This window comes from Aspergillus costaricaensis (genome assembly GCF_003184835.1).
Source record: "Aspergillus costaricaensis CBS 115574 unplaced genomic scaffold BO79scaffold_3, whole genome shotgun sequence".
NCBI lineage: Eukaryota > Fungi > Ascomycota > Eurotiomycetes > Eurotiales > Aspergillaceae > Aspergillus > Aspergillus costaricensis.
In genome coordinates, this window is record NW_020291803.1 from 148,845 (window position 1) to 164,843 (window position 15,999).

At 53.0% G+C, this 15,999-nt stretch overlaps 5 protein-coding genes across 5 annotated transcripts; 3 read left to right on the top strand and 2 right to left on the bottom strand.

Annotated features, from left to right (window-relative positions):
* Positions 1-801: 801 nt before the first annotated feature.
* Positions 802-2,984, top strand: BO79DRAFT_137331 (Zn(II)2Cys6 transcription factor; the record flags this gene model as incomplete). The annotated part of the gene is made up of 6 exons (XM_025678115.1): positions 802-1,067; positions 1,118-1,579; positions 1,645-1,883; positions 1,942-2,076; positions 2,133-2,223; positions 2,273-2,984. The coding sequence occupies 6 exons, from the start codon at positions 802-804 to the stop codon at positions 2,982-2,984; spliced, it is 1,905 nt and encodes a 634-aa protein (XP_025543789.1).
* On the bottom strand, positions 2,691-4,973 carry BO79DRAFT_272271 (cytochrome P450). The gene has a single exon (XM_025687424.1). It carries the CDS (start codon positions 4,747-4,749, stop codon positions 3,085-3,087), a length of 1,665 nt encoding a protein of 554 aa, XP_025543790.1. The 5' UTR covers positions 4,750-4,973; the 3' UTR covers positions 2,691-3,084.
* Positions 4,974-5,045: 72 nt separating this feature from the next.
* Positions 5,046-6,577, top strand: BO79DRAFT_272275 (uncharacterized protein; the record flags this gene model as incomplete). The annotated part of the gene is made up of 3 exons (XM_025687425.1): positions 5,046-5,121; positions 5,177-5,337; positions 5,384-6,577. 3 exons carry the CDS (start codon positions 5,046-5,048, stop codon positions 6,575-6,577), a joined length of 1,431 nt encoding a protein of 476 aa, XP_025543791.1.
* A 1,173-nt stretch (positions 6,578-7,750) lies between these two features.
* Positions 7,751-9,670, top strand: BO79DRAFT_187010 (NAD(P)-binding protein; the record flags this gene model as incomplete). The annotated part of the gene is made up of 2 exons (XM_025680515.1): positions 7,751-8,542; positions 8,576-9,670. Exons 1-2 carry the CDS (start codon positions 7,808-7,810, stop codon positions 9,668-9,670), a joined length of 1,830 nt encoding a protein of 609 aa, XP_025543792.1. The 5' UTR covers positions 7,751-7,807.
* Positions 9,671-9,676: 6 nt separating this feature from the next.
* Positions 9,677-15,482, bottom strand: BO79DRAFT_272294 (putative dynactin; the record flags this gene model as incomplete). Its single annotated transcript, XM_025687426.1, has 8 exons — positions 9,677-13,540; positions 13,606-14,200; positions 14,342-14,466; positions 14,508-14,674; positions 14,743-15,168; positions 15,234-15,269; positions 15,332-15,344; positions 15,408-15,482. 8 exons carry the CDS (start codon positions 15,480-15,482, stop codon positions 9,779-9,781), a joined length of 5,199 nt encoding a protein of 1,732 aa, XP_025543793.1. The 3' UTR covers positions 9,677-9,778.
* Positions 15,483-15,999: the final 517 nt, after the last annotated feature.

The following is a 15,999-nucleotide window of genomic DNA, read 5'->3' on the forward strand; positions in this document are numbered from 1 at the left end:
TTATGTTTATATTCTTGTTTTCTTTTTCTCTTGTTTCTAATGTGTGTTTTTGCCTGCATATGTCTGTTTGTCATTATGAGGCATATTGAGCGGTTGATTTGTTTCTTGCAAGGTAGACCATGTTCATTAGATAGTCATCGCTTTTTTTTTTACAACCAAGTACATATACAAAGAATCAATGTATAATGCACACAAAGCTACCAATCTTTCATTATCAAGTTCATGGCACTAAGACCGACAAATTCAACCTTAGTGGTTCAAGTTCATTTGTAGGGAAACCCTAAGAAAACAAGTTGGTAGTAGTAACTGAACAAACATCATCCCATATACTATGTCCATAATAAGTACTATGGCAATCACAAGTTCAACAAATAGAATAATATTTATTTAGATATATAGCCCTTGTTATATATAATAAATATAAATATAAAAAATAGAACAAATAGACAATAACATGAAAATAAGTCTTCTAAATAACATTACTCCTTAGTACTATCAAATATCTCAATTAAGCTAAAGTGATGTATCCGCAGGGAGCAGCGCCCGAGAAAAGTACAGAATATACCAGTTAGCCAACGAGTAGCTCCCAAAGTGTGCATGTCTTTTTATGGCATTAATCCTTCAGCCATTCCACAAGTCCCTGTTGCATGTCAACTAACAACTAGCGAAGTTGTGTAGATCACGTGATATGGATGCCTGTGCGGTGCCTCCCGCCGTCCGTCTCAATCCGTCCTCAACTTTGGTTCCATTCCATTCACTTCTGCTTTAAAAGGTCCCGGAATATAGAAGCTGGTGTTTATAATGGCCGATAGCGCATATCCATACGACACTGGTCTAGTGCGCGAGCTTCTAAAGAATAAGCGCAAGTCCCGCGGCATCCGATCCTGTTTCCCCTGTCGACATCGCAAGGTCCGCTGCGACGGCCAGGTTCCTTGCTCCAGCTGTGTCAAACGCAGCCATCCTGAACTTTGTCGTGTGCCGACATCTTCTGAGACTGGGAACGAGGATTATCTTCCCTCCGCCCCTGCCGACGTTCCTCAGGGACCATCTCAGAACTATAATTCGACGTGAGCCGCCACTCTAGAACTCCCTGCCCAAGCTGATACTCATTCCCCAGGAACCTCGAAAATGACACTTTGTCGGCTAACCCAGGTGACGCAACAGCGGCCATGATCTCCCGCTTGGAGGCCATTGAGGAACAAATCGCCTCGCTCAAAGCTGATCTTCTGGCTACGGCGGCGGCGACAACAACCACGCCTGCCTCGCAGCCCAGCCCGCGGACTGGCAGCGTTGTCCGACTACCTGGCATGCGTGTTCGACCTGCTAGCAAATCACCTGGCCGGTACGTTGTCGAAGATGCTACAGGTGCAACGATCTACCTCGGTCGACACGCGGACGCACCACTGGCGCTGGGTTGCCGCCAGACCACGATATCGGCGATGACGGGAGATCTTTCTCTGCAGGATGTCCTGATCAATCAATGCATGCCGCGAGCATACCCTTTTATAAACCTCTGGGGTGCAGAGGCCACCCTGAGCGATGTGTGCCAAACGCTGCCTGAGGATTCGGACGTGATCCGGTTGGTTGCCCCTTCCTTGTACTTGCTCTGGTGGATGAGGCGCAATGTGCTAATGGATATTGCAGCTACTGGCAGGCGTACCAGACCAAAGCGTACCCGTTTTACCCAGCGCTGGCGGCAATTGATGAGTTTGCACAGGCGCTGTTCGCTTTCTTGGACCAGCGGATGCTGGCACACGAGGCGATGACGCCGCCGGAGGAGCCGAGCTCTTCTTGGATGGCGCTGCTGTTTGCTGTTCTTGCATGTGGGGTCCAGTTCTCGGATGATCCGATCCAGGAGCGCGATTTGCGGTCCAAAGTGCTTGGTAGGTTGACTTTGTGGTGAGAGGATTGTATTCGAGTCAAGGCGCTGACTGTGGGCAGTTTGCTCGTCATTTCAATGTCTGCGTATGTCCAACTTCTTTTACCAGACTAATACAGACCAGATTCAGGCCATGGCCTTGATTGGGCACTGTCTGCGAAACAATCTGGATACCAACAGCGCGTGGATCCTCATGGGTAAGAGAAGGCACCATTACTTCTATTCTCTGCGGCCTCTGTATTGATTGACGCAGGCGCGACTATACGACTAGCGCAAAGTATCGGGCTTCATGAAGCGTCTCCATCTTTGCCGGAGGCAGAGCAGTTTGAGCGAAGCAGATTATGGTAGACTTCCCAGAGCCCTTGTACATTGCATTGTCTGAGTGACTACTAGGTGGATGCTCATCTGGCAAGACACGTTCCTCTCTTTCACATACGATCGCCCTTTGGGAACAATAGCGATGAACTGTTCAATCCCATACAAACATGACACGGATGGTCTAAGCTTCCAGGAGTGTGTCTTCGCTATTTGCCATCAGATCATCGAAGAAGCGCGCCAAGAAACCACAGATGGCCCGCAGGACCCCTTAGAGAGCATGCGCGAATCCAAACGCCAGCTCGATGGCATCCGCGATGCCGCCGCCCCTTTCCTTGTCAACAAGCGTCGATGCGTCTCGCTGCAGGACCATCTCGAGCGACTGGCGCTTGATATTCATCTCGGGTATGTGACCTGCCGAATTAACCGTGTATACCTGGATGGCCACACTGGCGCGCCCTTTCCAGCCGCCGTAGCCGTGGACTGCGTGCAGCGCGCGATGCAAGCTATTGAGAGCTTTCTCGATCTCCACCGATACTCAGCCAGCGTGTGCCGCTCCTGGGCCTTTGTTCACAACGCGGTAAGCTGCGCCATCACGCTCAAAAGCCTCAACCATGCGCCAGTCGATGAGCGGCGCAAGTCGGATCTCCTTGTGCAGCGACTGATAGCTGTGCTTGAAAAGGAGGAGAAAGAATCCGAGTGGTGCGACGACGACACCAATGTGCGCTACTTCGGGCCGTACTCCCGGGCTCTTAAAGCCCTGCGCGAGATTTGCCACAGTGCCGGCTGAATACTTGCTAATATTCACAACACGTCTATACAACACGTCTAATTAACACTACAAAGTACTTTTTCTATCAACTTATATACACAATGGCCTCGATCGTCAATCACACGCGGCGCTTAGCCCTCACATAAAAGTTCAAAGGCCTAATGAGCTGGAACTCTGGGTCATAATCGATGGCCTCTTGACCGTCACGAACGAACTCGTACCTACTCACCAGCTCGGCCAGCAGGATCTTTACCTCCAACAAAGCAAAGTTGAAGCCGATGCAGCCGCGCGGCCCCGTTGCGAACGGTACATAGGCGCAGCGGTGGCGGTTCTTAACCTCGTCCGTGTCCCAGCGGTCCGGGTCGAAGCGGAAGGGATCACGCCAGACCTTGGGGTTGGTGTGGATGGCATATAGGGCAGGCACAATGACGCTATCGGGAGGAAGGCGATAGCCGCCGGGGAGGACGACGTCGGTCTTTGTTGTGCGGCCCGGCTGGAAGGAGGCATTGTGTAGTCGCTGCGTCTCCTTGACGAACCGGTCCATGTACGGCAGACTGTGTGCCAGGTCCGGCGTCCAGGTCGTCTGATTTCGCTCGCCAGCAGGGCCTACGATACCGTGTTCTACCAGCTCCGCGTACAGCCGGTCCTGCGTACCCTCGTACGTGACGAGGCAGTAGATCAGCCATGACAGCAGCGCCGATGTGGTCGTGAACCCAGCCCCCGTCACAATCAGCATGTTGGCCAGAATCAGGGATGGCGGGAAGTGCGCTCCTGCGTCGTCGACTGCGTGCAACAGGTAGTCAACGACACAGGTAGCAGACAACGCGGCGTCGGCCATGGGCGCGTCGGTGCTGCACGACTCGGCCGTCACCGTGTCGACCTGCTCCTGCAGCAGCGAGTAGATGGTGTGCTGGACGTGGCGCAGACGAGCCGGGTCGCCGAAGGGCAGGTGGCGGTACCATTCACCGCGGGCTGTGATTTTCTTGTTGAGCGAGAGCAGACTAGCAATGTTGGTGACGATGGGGTGCAGGGGGCTGTCGACGGCGTTGAAGTGGCCGAAATCCTTGCCGAGAGAGAAGCGGCCAATAGTCTGCGATGCCAGTTTTATCATATACTGGTATACGTTCCAGGACTCATCACGGGCGTCCAGCTCGTCGAACACGGGCAATGACTTGCGTGCGCACTCCTGCATCAGCCCCGTGTAGTGCCGCACTGCTTTGGGCCCCATAGCTGGCGGTAGGTACTTGTGCGCCAGCCGCCAATTCTCCGTCTCCGTGTCACCGATAAAGATGGCTGTGTTGTCTTTGACGCCCCAGAGTGGGTGATCGGAATTGATCTTCTTGGTCATGTACGCTGACTCGGCGAAACACACTGCTGCCACCTGCGGATCGTCCGTCAGGTAAATCGTCTTGCCCATATTGGTAGTCTTGATGACAGGGCCATATTTGCGGAACAGCCGGTAATGGTTGCCAAGGTGGTCCGGAAAAATCTCATAGAAGCTGCCAACGAGCGGCAGGCCTGGCGGGCCCTGTGGCGTCTGCACGGCGTTACCGTCGATGCGCAGGCCTACGGGAGAAGTGGACGTCGTCGCGGCCGCGAGCACCTCGGACACCGTTGTCAAGGTATCAATAGAGGAGGTGTGGAACGAAATTCCGGTAGGCTGAACGACATGAAATACACCCCCGACTGCGCGTTGGAGGTCCTCGAACTTCCAGAGGGCGTCGACTTCGAGACACTGCGCTGTGGCGACGACTTCGCCTACGAGGTAGAAATGACACTGCATGTTGTAAGGGAAGTATGGACTGCTGTAGGACAACAGACCAGGACTGCCTTTTGGCAAGGGTAACCTTTATATTCCATTAAAGATGAGATTTGGCCTCTGCATCTCCAATGTCTGCTTGGAGTCACGTAAGGGCCACCTCCTTGGTGTTCGTACGGACTTCGCACGAACTTCGGCCGAGGTTCCAGTCTTATGTTTGCACGGGTAACCGGAAACATCACGCTCAGGATGTGAATGATAGTTATAAAGTATGCCCTGTGTCTGCACGAAATAAACCAGCCTACAGCACACAATTTACCATGGCGACATACACCCTGGCGCAAGTGCAAAAGCACAACACGGCCGACGACCTCTGGGTCGTCCTCCACAACAAGGGTTAGTCACTTTACTCTTTTGCCTCGCAGGATATGGAAGTTGACCGTCAATGTAGTCTACAATGTTACCCATTATCTAGAAGATCATCCCGGTGGAAAGGAAGTTCTCATCGAAGCCGCCGGTACCGATGCCACCGAAGCTTTTGAAGAAATCGGCCACTCCGATGAGGCGCGCGAGCAGCTCGAGCCCTACTTTGTTGGCGACTTACCTTCAGAGGTACTATCTTAACCCCTATTCAGACTACATACCCTGACTTGCCTAGGAACAAGCCGAGACTGTGGAGATCTACCGTCCGACCTTCGAACAAGTGTCACAGTCCGCTGTCGTCAACGTGAAGAAGCCCTCGCCATGGGGATTCCTTCGCACGGCAAGCAAACTCGGATTGAGCGGTCTCGTCGTCACAGCCATCGTGACAGTCTATAACCGAGGCATGACGCCCTCAGAAGCCCTCCAGGTTGTGCAGCACTCGGCGCTTTCCTTCATCCAACTCCCACGGGGCGCCGATGGCAATAACGCCAGCCAATTCTGGTTAGGTGCAGGCATCTCCAGCATCATCCAATTCTCCGCAACACTTGGCCTAGGTTTATGGGCGTCGACGAAGCTAGACGTACAGCAAGAGTTCACGCACTATGCCTCTCACAGACCATCCAAGCCCGCGCATCTGATGCACCTTTCCAAGACAACTATCACCATCCCGAGACCAAAGCCTCTCGACCCGCGACAATGGCGACCCTTCACCATGACCCAGAAAACCGAGATCGCCCCGAATGTTTACCACATTATTTTCTCCCTGCCGAACCCCGACGACATTCTCGGCCTCCCAACAGGACAACACATCGCCCTACGTGCAACAATCAACGGCACCAGCGTAGCACGCTCATACACCCCCATATCGAACAACAAGGATCGCGGCCGCATCGAGCTCCTCGTAAAGGCCTACCCGCAGGGCGCAATGACGCAGCACCTCGCGCAGATGAAAATAGGCGATACCATCGAGATCCGCGGCCCCAAGGGCGCCATGCAGTACTCCCCACGGTATGCCAAACACATTGGCATGATTGCCGGCGGCACTGGCATCACCCCTATGTACCAGCTTATCCGCGCCATTTGCGAGGATCCGGCAGACACTGATACACGCGTCTCGCTTCTGTATGCTAATAATACCGAGGAGGATATTTTGCTTCGCGTAGAGCTGGAGGCTTTTGCTCGTGATCATTCAGATAGGTTTCAGGTGCACTATGTGCTGAGTAGGCCTGATGATAGCTGGACTGGGTACCGAGGGTTTGTGAGTGCTGAGCTTATTCAGAGGCATTTGCCTGTTGTTGAACCGGATAGTAAAATGCTGCTGTGTGGGCCGCCGCCAATGATCGGGGCTATGAAGAAGGTGTTGCTGGAATTGGGATGGCCTATGCCTGGGGCGGTGGCGAAGGCTGGGGATCAGGTGTTTTTGTTCTAATAGATTAGTTGAACAATTTCAGTTTCACGTATAGAGTCCACTTACCAATAATCGAGCCAGCTTACCAATAGTTCAGCCGCCAAGTTGATAAACCCGCACGTAGTAGCAGTATGTCGGTGGCAAATACCCCCCTAGCATCAAAGATTGCAAGCAACTCTGTATAATCCTTGCTAATATCCTCTAACTCTGACTACGATTTCCCCAGTACATTGAGAGCTACTCAAATACTGATCATTTCATCTCCTCCAGTAAATCATAGCAATAACATATCTTCCAACAACAACAACAACAACAACAACAACAACAACAACAACAACAACAACAACAACAACAACAACAACAACAACCAACTACTCTCTTGAGATCAGATAGATCCAAATCCATACATCTTTGACCCTCCATCTTGACATACTAGTACCCTACTTCAATCCCCCAACATACATATCATACCAACGCACCTTTTAGTAGTATACACCTGCAGCCTTCATCATTTGTAACCCAGCAAGCTCAAAGAGCAAACACCTTCATCATCATCATCATCATCATCACCATCCTACAACCAACGACCCACCAGCCCACCACTACTCCCCCAAAAATGGTCAAAACAGGATTGATTCATCATCCACAACCCGCCTAACCATCTCCATCAAATATTCCAGAAATCCATCCCTAAAGACCACCCTGCTCGGAAACCGGCACAACAACAACAACAACAACAACCGAGAAGAATCTTCTCCGAACTTCCAGTCTAGTAAGGAGGCTAAACTTGCCGATAACCGATTTTCCCTCCCCTTACTTCGGGTCCACTGTGCAGAAGAATGCCCCATGTGGAGTCCAAGAATTCAGGGTTCGGTACTTGCTGGCTTTCTAAAAAATCTCTCCGAACTTGTTCTCTGTTCCGAGTCCGAGGCTCTCCGAACTGTATCCGTTCCGTGTCCGAGGGTCTCCGAAGTCATTCCGTTGCGGGTTGGGTTGGGTTTCTTCGGCTTCCCGGCATTGTGGTGGATAGGAATTGTATACGTGAAGTTTCGGGATTCTGAATTACGGGTTTGTGGTACTGGGTATTTATTGGTAGAGTGTATATATATATTTATATATAAGATATCTTCCTATCGTACGGATGGACGGTTTTTGTGCTGTGCTGGGATTTCCTATCTGTGCTCTTATATTGTATCCATTTATCTTATACCAGTTTTTTTATACTTCATTTTCCAATCTACAGCATTCAAAATGTCTACAACTACCATTCCCCATCCTTCCAAAACTCGCCCTATTGTCGTCATAGGCGCCGGTATCCTGGGCCGCCGCATCGCCGCCGTCTTCTCATCTGCCGGGTATACCGTGCACATCAGCGATCCATCATCCTCTGCTCTTGACTCTGCAAGAACTTACGTCTCGACGCACATCCACGAATTCACTACCCATACCCCTCATCATCCGTCTTCTTCTCCGGGCCAAATCTCAACCTTCACCTCTATCCCTGAAGCAGTCGCCACCGCCTGGCTAGTCATCGAAGCCGTTCCTGAGATCCTGCCCTTGAAGAAAACCCTCTTCGCAGATCTCCATGCCCACAGTCCAGCGGACTGTATCCTCGCGTCGAACAGCAGCAGTTACAAATCCCGCCTAATTGGCGGCCATCTGCCACTGTCACGACGGGTCCTTCTCCTCAACATGCACTTCACTATGCCACCGTCCATCCGTACCGTGGAACTAATGACCTGTGGGGAGACGGACGAGCGGGTATTCCCCATGCTCAGTGAGGTGTTGAGTGAGTGTGGAGTTATCCCGGTGACAGCGAGGAAGGAGTCCACGGGGTTCATCTTCAATCGTCTCTGGGCGGCGATCAAGCGTGAAATACTGTTGATTTTGGCGGAGGGGGTGAGTGAACCCAAAGAGATTGATCTGTTGTGGGAGGAGATGTTTGGTAGGAAGGAGAGTTTGCCGCCGTGTCGGTTGATGGATGCGGTTGGGCTGGATACGGTGGCTGATATCGAGGAGAATTATGTGCGGGAGAGGGGACTGGATGGACGGTCGACGGTGGATTGGGTGAGGGAGAAATTTGTGAGTGTTGGGAGGGTCGGGAAGAAGGCTGATGAGGGGTTGGGAGGATTGTATCCGCCACCTGATCTTACTGAAGACGTGAAGGGGAAGAAGGTGGTGGGAGAAGCGCCTCTGCTATATCTTCTTGATGTTGGGCTGGGAGCGAATACTTCTGATATCGAGAAGGTTTCTACCGCTGGGAGGATATTGAAGTTCCAGCCAGGTACCACTGGCATGGCCCCCGTCACCATTATCTCAGGCCAGTCTCTCCCGGATGGGATCGACGTGTCCCAGACGACAGGACGCATCTTCTGGACGAACATGGGGCAGTCGACATCCACGCACGATGGATCTGTGCACTCGGCGACACTGGATGGTCAGGATATATGCACCTTACTTCCAGCTGGGGCGGTGCACACCCCCAAACAGCTTGTCGTTGATGATACAACGCAGCACGTGTATTTCTGCGATCGTGAAGGGATGAGCGTGCATCGGGTGCGGTTCGACGGGTCTGGCCATGAGGTGCTGGTGCGGACAGGAGCGCTCGATGATGCCACCCACCGCGGAGACATGACGCGGTGGTGCGTGGGAATTGCATTGGACCGGAAGAACAGACATGTGTATTGGACGCAGAAGGGCCCGAGTAAAGGTGGGAAGGGGCGGATATTCCGTGCTGGTTTGGAGGTGCCGGCTGGACAGACGGCTGATAGTCGGGAAGATGTCGAAATGGTGTTGGAGGGATTGCCGGAGCCGATTGATTTGGAGTTTGACGAAGAGGAGGGAATGCTATATTGGACCGATCGGGGAGAGCATCCGTGGGGGTGTTCGATGAATAGGGTTAAGGTTGGTGGTGAGGTGGCGGTGCAGGAGTCGAGGGAGGTTCTGGCAAGGCATTTTAATGAGCCTATTGGGTTGAAGGTGGATAGGAAGGATAAGAAGGTGTATGTTGCTGATTTGGGAGGGAGTATGTATTGTGTTGATTTAGAGGATGGGGAGAAGAAGGTGGTGTGGAGGGATGAGGGGTGTTATACTGGGGTTGCGTTGGTAAAGTGAATAGGTCTGGGTTTTGTCTGTATTTAACCGCTTCATCTCAACCCAAAAGCAGTGCATGCGTCTTTAGTAGTTACATTCAAGTCCAAATATTTGCATAATTACAACAACCTAATCAAACGACGCCAGCGCCGCTTCCCCATCCCCATCAACATCAACATCAACACCCCCCTCTCCTCTCAAAGTCTCATCACTAATAGCAACCCCAATAGCCGAAGGAGAAACAGCGCCCGCACCAGCAGCAGCCTTCCTCCCCTCATGCTCCATGCCCAGGATCTGCCACGCGCGACCCATCATCCCATGACCTAACCCTTGAGGGAAATTCGCCCCGTAAGCCGAGTTCCGTGGCATATGGCCACGCGCACGATCACGATCCTGCTCGCGAGCCAACCGGTCTTTCTTGGCGGCCGCGACGCGGTCTTGTTCGCGCTCGTGGGAGATGATTTCGTCGCGCCATTCGGCCCAGCGGGAGAAGTTTTCGCGCTGGCGGAGGACTTGGTAGCGGAGTTTGGTTTTGGAGGGGCGCCAGCCTGTTCGGGTATTGGTGGAGTTGGAGGAGGTGAGGGTGGATTTGAGGTCGCAGATGTTGGAGTCTTTGGTGAGTTTGAGGAGGTGGGTAAAGACTTCTCTGCTTTCGTGGGCGGTTTGGTGGAGTTTTTCGGTGGTGGGGGTTGTGGTTGTGGTTGGGGCAGAGGTGAGGGGGATGTCGAGCCAGGAATAGAGGTCTGCGGAGCGTTGAACGGAGAAGGGGTCGAGCATGTTGGCGCGTCGGTTTTCTTCGCGGAGGTAGCGGACGGCGGCTTGGAGGCTTTCGACTTCGGCGCGGAGGGCTTCGTTCTCGCGCATGGTGGCCAGGGAGACGCCGGCGTCGACGGCGATGCCTTCGGTTGTGGTGGCGCCGGTGGTGCCGGAGATGCGTTTGACTTTGTCGAGGCGGGATTTGATCTCGTCGCGCTCGGCTTCGAGGGCTTCGAGGTCTTTGCGTTGCTTTTCAACGGTGGAGGTGAGTTCGGTTTCTCGGGTGCGGATCTTCTCCAGCTCAGCTTCTAGGTCTTTCACCATTGATGCCTTTTTGCTGGCTTCGCGCATCCGGGACTCGACGAGCTCGACCTTGATGGCTTGTTCTTCGATGGCTTGGTCTTTGACGCCGAGGGCGGTGGATGCTTCATGGATCTCGTTCTTCAGGCGACGGATTTCTTCGTCGGCGTCGGGGGAGATGGTTTTGTTGGATTTGAGCTCTGCGGATCGGACGGTCCACGGGGAGGGACGCCGCTCGAATTCTGTCGTTATGGAGAGATCGGACGTGATGGAGTCAAGCTCCTCGAGGAGGCCGCCGAGGCTGCGGAGTCGGTTGCCGATGAGGAACATCGTGTCGCTGCTTTCGCTTCCTGTTTCGGAGGGCTGGGCGTAGAGGGTGGAGATCTGAGACATGGTGTTCAATGCTTCTTCCAGGGATAGAGGCTGCGTGCGGCTTTCGTCGATGATGAGGAAGACGATGTTCTCCCCAATTTGGCGAGTCAGGTCTGACAAGTCTTTGGCAGCCTCTTCAGCTTGCTTGAAAGGGCCGACAACGTCCTGCGAGAGAGCAAGAGACCTCGAGCGAAGATCTTCCAGGGAGCGGTTGATCTTTCCCATAGCCACCTTAAGACCACGGGCTTGAGACACAAGTCCTTCCATCTTGTTGTATAGGAAGGTGTGCTCTTCGTCGCCGCCTTCCGGCACCACAAGCTTCGACTGGAACAATGACTTGAGACGTGAGATTGCCGAGGCTGCGTGGTCGGTGTAGGCCTGGGCCAACATGGAGCGCATGCACAGTTCGTCGGCGAACGTTTCCAAGGAGCTGGGAAGAAGAGTCTCGGTGAGATGGGACAAGAGTGCAATAGACCGCTGCAGCTCAACAGCACACTTTTTCATGTTCACGTCGTTCTTCTTCAGAGCTTCTAACCAGAAGTTCAATGTGCGCTCAACCGGCTCCATCTCGAACAAGGCTCCTTTGATACTCTCAAAACCTTCGGAAGAACAGTTCGTGATGTAGTTCACAAACCGGTCACAGAGAGAAGCAATATACAAGAGCTTCTCCATGACCTCGTTAGCAATGAAAAGGTCTTCGAGGGGTGTAGATACAGACGCCTGTTCAGAAACCTTCTCACGGAAAGTGCTGGTCATCAAGGTCGCCTTGAAGCTCACGCGCTTGAAGCGCAGAAGCGCGAGAACGGCATTCCGCTCACTCTCGTAGTATTCGGGAAGATACAGCTTGGTAATGGACAAATGCTGCGCCGCTTCCTCAGCTTCCATACGGTTGAGTTCAATGTCGATTGTCTTCGTCTGCGCCTTTGAAACCGAGGCCTGAAGCTTAAGATTGAGGTCCATCATGGCCCGGGAGCGCGTGGAGAGGTCGGTAGCCTCTGCTTCGGAGATCTGTTGGGATGCACGCATATCTTCCAGGTCTCCCTGTAGAGTAGAGACCAGCTCTCGGAAGCGGACAAGAGTGTATTCTAGATCCTCGATGACTTCGTCTTGCTGGGCGAGCCGGCGACTTTGTTCAGTGAAGAGACCATCCTTGTAGTCAATCTCCTCCTGCAGCTGTTTCTCCGTCTCGATGTGGTTGTATTCGAGTTCGTCGTTGATCTCTTTCAGAGCCTCCAGATCCTCAATGGCTGCTTTCAATTCGTTGATATCCTCCTGATAACGCATGTTCTTGTCGGCAAGTTCCTCGATCATTTCTTCAGCTCCCAGGGCCGTCTCCAATTGCTGCTTCAGGTGTTCCACATTGTTTTCGGCTACGAGCAGCTTCTGTTTTGTCTTCTCATATTTAGACTTGATGGCGGTATATTCCTCCAAATCCTGCTGAAGCTCCTTGACTTGGTCCCTGAGTTCCGCTTCTTGCTGCTGGGTCATATCACGGAGACGTAAAAGAGCCTCTCGAAGACGCTCATTCGTCTTCTCCATCTGCAACCATCCATGGCTGGACTTCTCTTCCGGGCTCATAACCTGACCAAGTTCCTCATTTTCTTCGCGTAGAACCTCCGCTTCCAGTTCGAGCTCTTCAACCCTCAACCTGAGAGTCTCGACTTCGTGCTTGAAAGCATCCGCGGTCTCTTCCGCCATTTCGCGGTCCAGAGTGGCCATTTCCATAAGCGAATCATGTTCCGCCTGGAGTCGCTCGACTTCCTCGAGCCTCGCTTCCGAATCTTTCAGCTTCTTCCGCAGCTCGTTAATCTCAAGCTGCTGCGGCTGATACTTCGCTTGCAGCTTCTGGATGATGCCTTCAAACTTGTCTCGTTCCGACTGAAGTTGTTCCAGTGTCTTCAGCTTCTCGCGATCGTCGGCCCGTTTCTTTTCCATGACCCGGAGCTTGGTTTTCAGCTCATCCAGTTCCCTTGCTACAACATTGCCACTTAGCGACTGTCGATGTGACGGAGTGGGTTGGGGTCTTTGGCTGGTAGCTGTCCGCAAAGAACTCGGTGTGGGCTTCGGGGCCTTAGGCGCCGGATCCGCGTCATCTGCGCCCTCCTCTTCGACATCATGGGAGCTTGTCTCCAATTCCTCAGACTGAGGGCTTGCTACACTTTCTGCTTCTTCCGATGCCTTGTTTGAGCCGGTGGGTCGGAGCACAGGTCGCTTTGTCAATCCTGACGGTGCCGACGCTGTACCCTGGACACTGGGTCTGCCTGTCCTGCTTGCTGGAGCAGATATCGAAGGTCGTGATGCGCGAGTTGTCGCCGAAGGAGGAGCGGGCGGGCCCATAGATGTCTTGGAGCTGATGGATGTCCGGGTCTTTGGTGCCACCGCAGACGGCCGCGGTGTGCTGCTTGCAGACGATCTGTTCGAGAGGGGGGTGGAGGCGGGTTTCGTCGGTGACTTTGTAGGAGACTATCGTGCGACCAGCATTAGCTTCTTAATATTACTATTGGTGTGCTAGAGGTACGGTACGATACCTTTGTTGACAAGCGTTGAGCGGCTCCTCTCAGGGCCGAGGTCGGACTCGAAGCCCCGGCGCTATGTCTCTTTGCAGTCGCAGATGACAGGGAAGTCGGTCTCTTGAGTCCGGTGTTCCCTGGAGTGACACCACTTTGGGCGCGACTTCGGCTGGCTGGGGTGGTGGTGGCATTCCCCTTAGGAGCGGCCGGCTTAGTCGGTCGAGCGGGCTGTTCAACAATTGCAGCGATGGCAGTGGGCCGGACGAACATGCCAAATCCCGGTTCGCAATCGAAGTATCGCTCTCCTTGAACTGAGCCATCGTTCTTGCCCGTGGGCTCGTCCAATTCCACGCCGATCCAGTCTCCCGCAGCGAATTGTGTCGAGCCAACAAACCGAACGGTGGCCTGCCGACCGTCGGTCAAAGTGACCACATGGCCCGGAGATAGGTCAGCCATATTGAAGCATTCAGGCCGATAGAAAGCCCCGGTGCAGGATTGTCCTGTCGTGGAAGAGGGAGGGGAATGGGATGTTGTTGTCTTGTTGATGGTGTCTGTTCGGGGAAGCTCCCCCGTTCGGAGCCTCAGGACGCGACTCGTGCACGGTTGTTTATGCCTGAGGCAGAAAGACATACAGTAGCCCTACGTCTATCTTCACCTTGGCTGATCTGCTTTCTTTGACTACATTTGACTACACTATTTTTGAATTTGCAGTGTGCGCTATTGAAATGGTCATATTCTCGTGAGTATCAATTACACTATATGTGCATTCATGAGTTTTAGAGTATGTGCCTGTACCCAAGATAAGAACCCGTCAAAGTCAGAATGATAATATCGCTCATAGTCTTCGTGACATCTTGAAACCCAAGAGGCCGTGCACATCTATAAAATCTATCTATCGCATAAAGTGATTGAGTCTATACTTCCTGCTTGGACTTAAACAAGTCGGGGAAGCAGGTCCTAAGTTCCTCCAGGCTGCGAATCATATATTGCGAGGCCGGCACGTGGGGGAGGGGAATCCCAGGCTCAACGAGATGAGCCACGGCCCAACCCCGGGCGGCAGCATGAGTACAATTCAGACCGGAGTCGTCTGAGCAGAGTGGTCAGCACTTAATCTGGGCTTGTACAGTGAGGTAGGATATTTGAGGGACAACTCACCAACAAAGTAGCACTCTGACGTGCTGGATGCTCCGGCCTCCTTTTCCGCCCTCTCATACATAGCCTGGCTGGGTTTGCACACCAGCGGCAAATTGCCATAGTCACAGTATGTGATGCCCTCAAACATGTCGTCCACCTGCAGCAACTTCACCACCCGTTTCGCATGGGTCACATAGGCGTTTGTGAGAAGCCACATTCGCACTTTGCTGCGGTCAATGTCTTCGAGCAGCTGGCGCAGCTTGGGGTCCGGTTTGAGGATATCGTCGAGCGGCAGCGCATCGTCCACTTCGCGGTTGAATTCCAGGGGGTCGATCTTGTGATGGCGCGTAAGACCTTCAATGGCGAGACCGTATTCCTTGTAGTACTTCATGTGGAGCATGTGTGCGTCATCGGCATTCAGGGACAGGTGCTTGATAAAGAATTGGTCTAGAAAATGAAGATGATTGGGTCAGCGCATATATATAAGATAGAGTGCGGTCGCAGTGGCTCACTGATCAATTTCTGCATCTCATCGTGGATGTTGCACCCTTCACGGAGTAGATGTGTCAGTATGTCCTGCGATCAATACCTCGGTTTGCGAAATTCCCACCTTTGGAGTAGAGCTGCGAACACACTTAGGTCAGTGACGAAAGGTAGACTGGGAGATGAGAAATGCGTCAACATACGCAGTTGTCAATGTCAAAGAAGAAGACCGGACGAGGGTCCAGCGGCGCACTGGCCGGACTGTTGGTGGTGGCCATTGTTCGTCGGGGGTATGAAGGTATACTGTTGCGATGCGGAGAAAAGGAACTTGGGCGGTAGCAGGAGAGATTGCAGCGGAGGAATGGAGAGGAGGATTGGACGTGGTATGTTCTGGGAGCGAAAGGAATTCGCAAGAGAGAGCGCAGGGTTGAATGATTCATCGCAGACACATTAATGCCACCAGCGAAAGAAAAGCGAGAGAGGGGAGGGGGGGGGCCATACGGCGCAACAGGAACCGCGAAACCGAATGACTCCCTCCGGCGATGGCGGGAGCAGCCGGCGCGGCATTTCCACTTACACTGCTGCTACTCTTTCCTTTTTCATTCCCCGACCAGCTAGCTTCTTTTACATTGATTAGTACTAGGCTCGGGGTCATCATTTTCTTGCGTTTGCTTCACCGAACCCGCTGTCAGTCAGCTGACTTGGTTAGACGGCCATAACTACCAAGGAGATTTGATTTCCTCTCATTCGGGGATCAAACAGACTTGTACATCCAATCAAGCCATGTGTGAATGC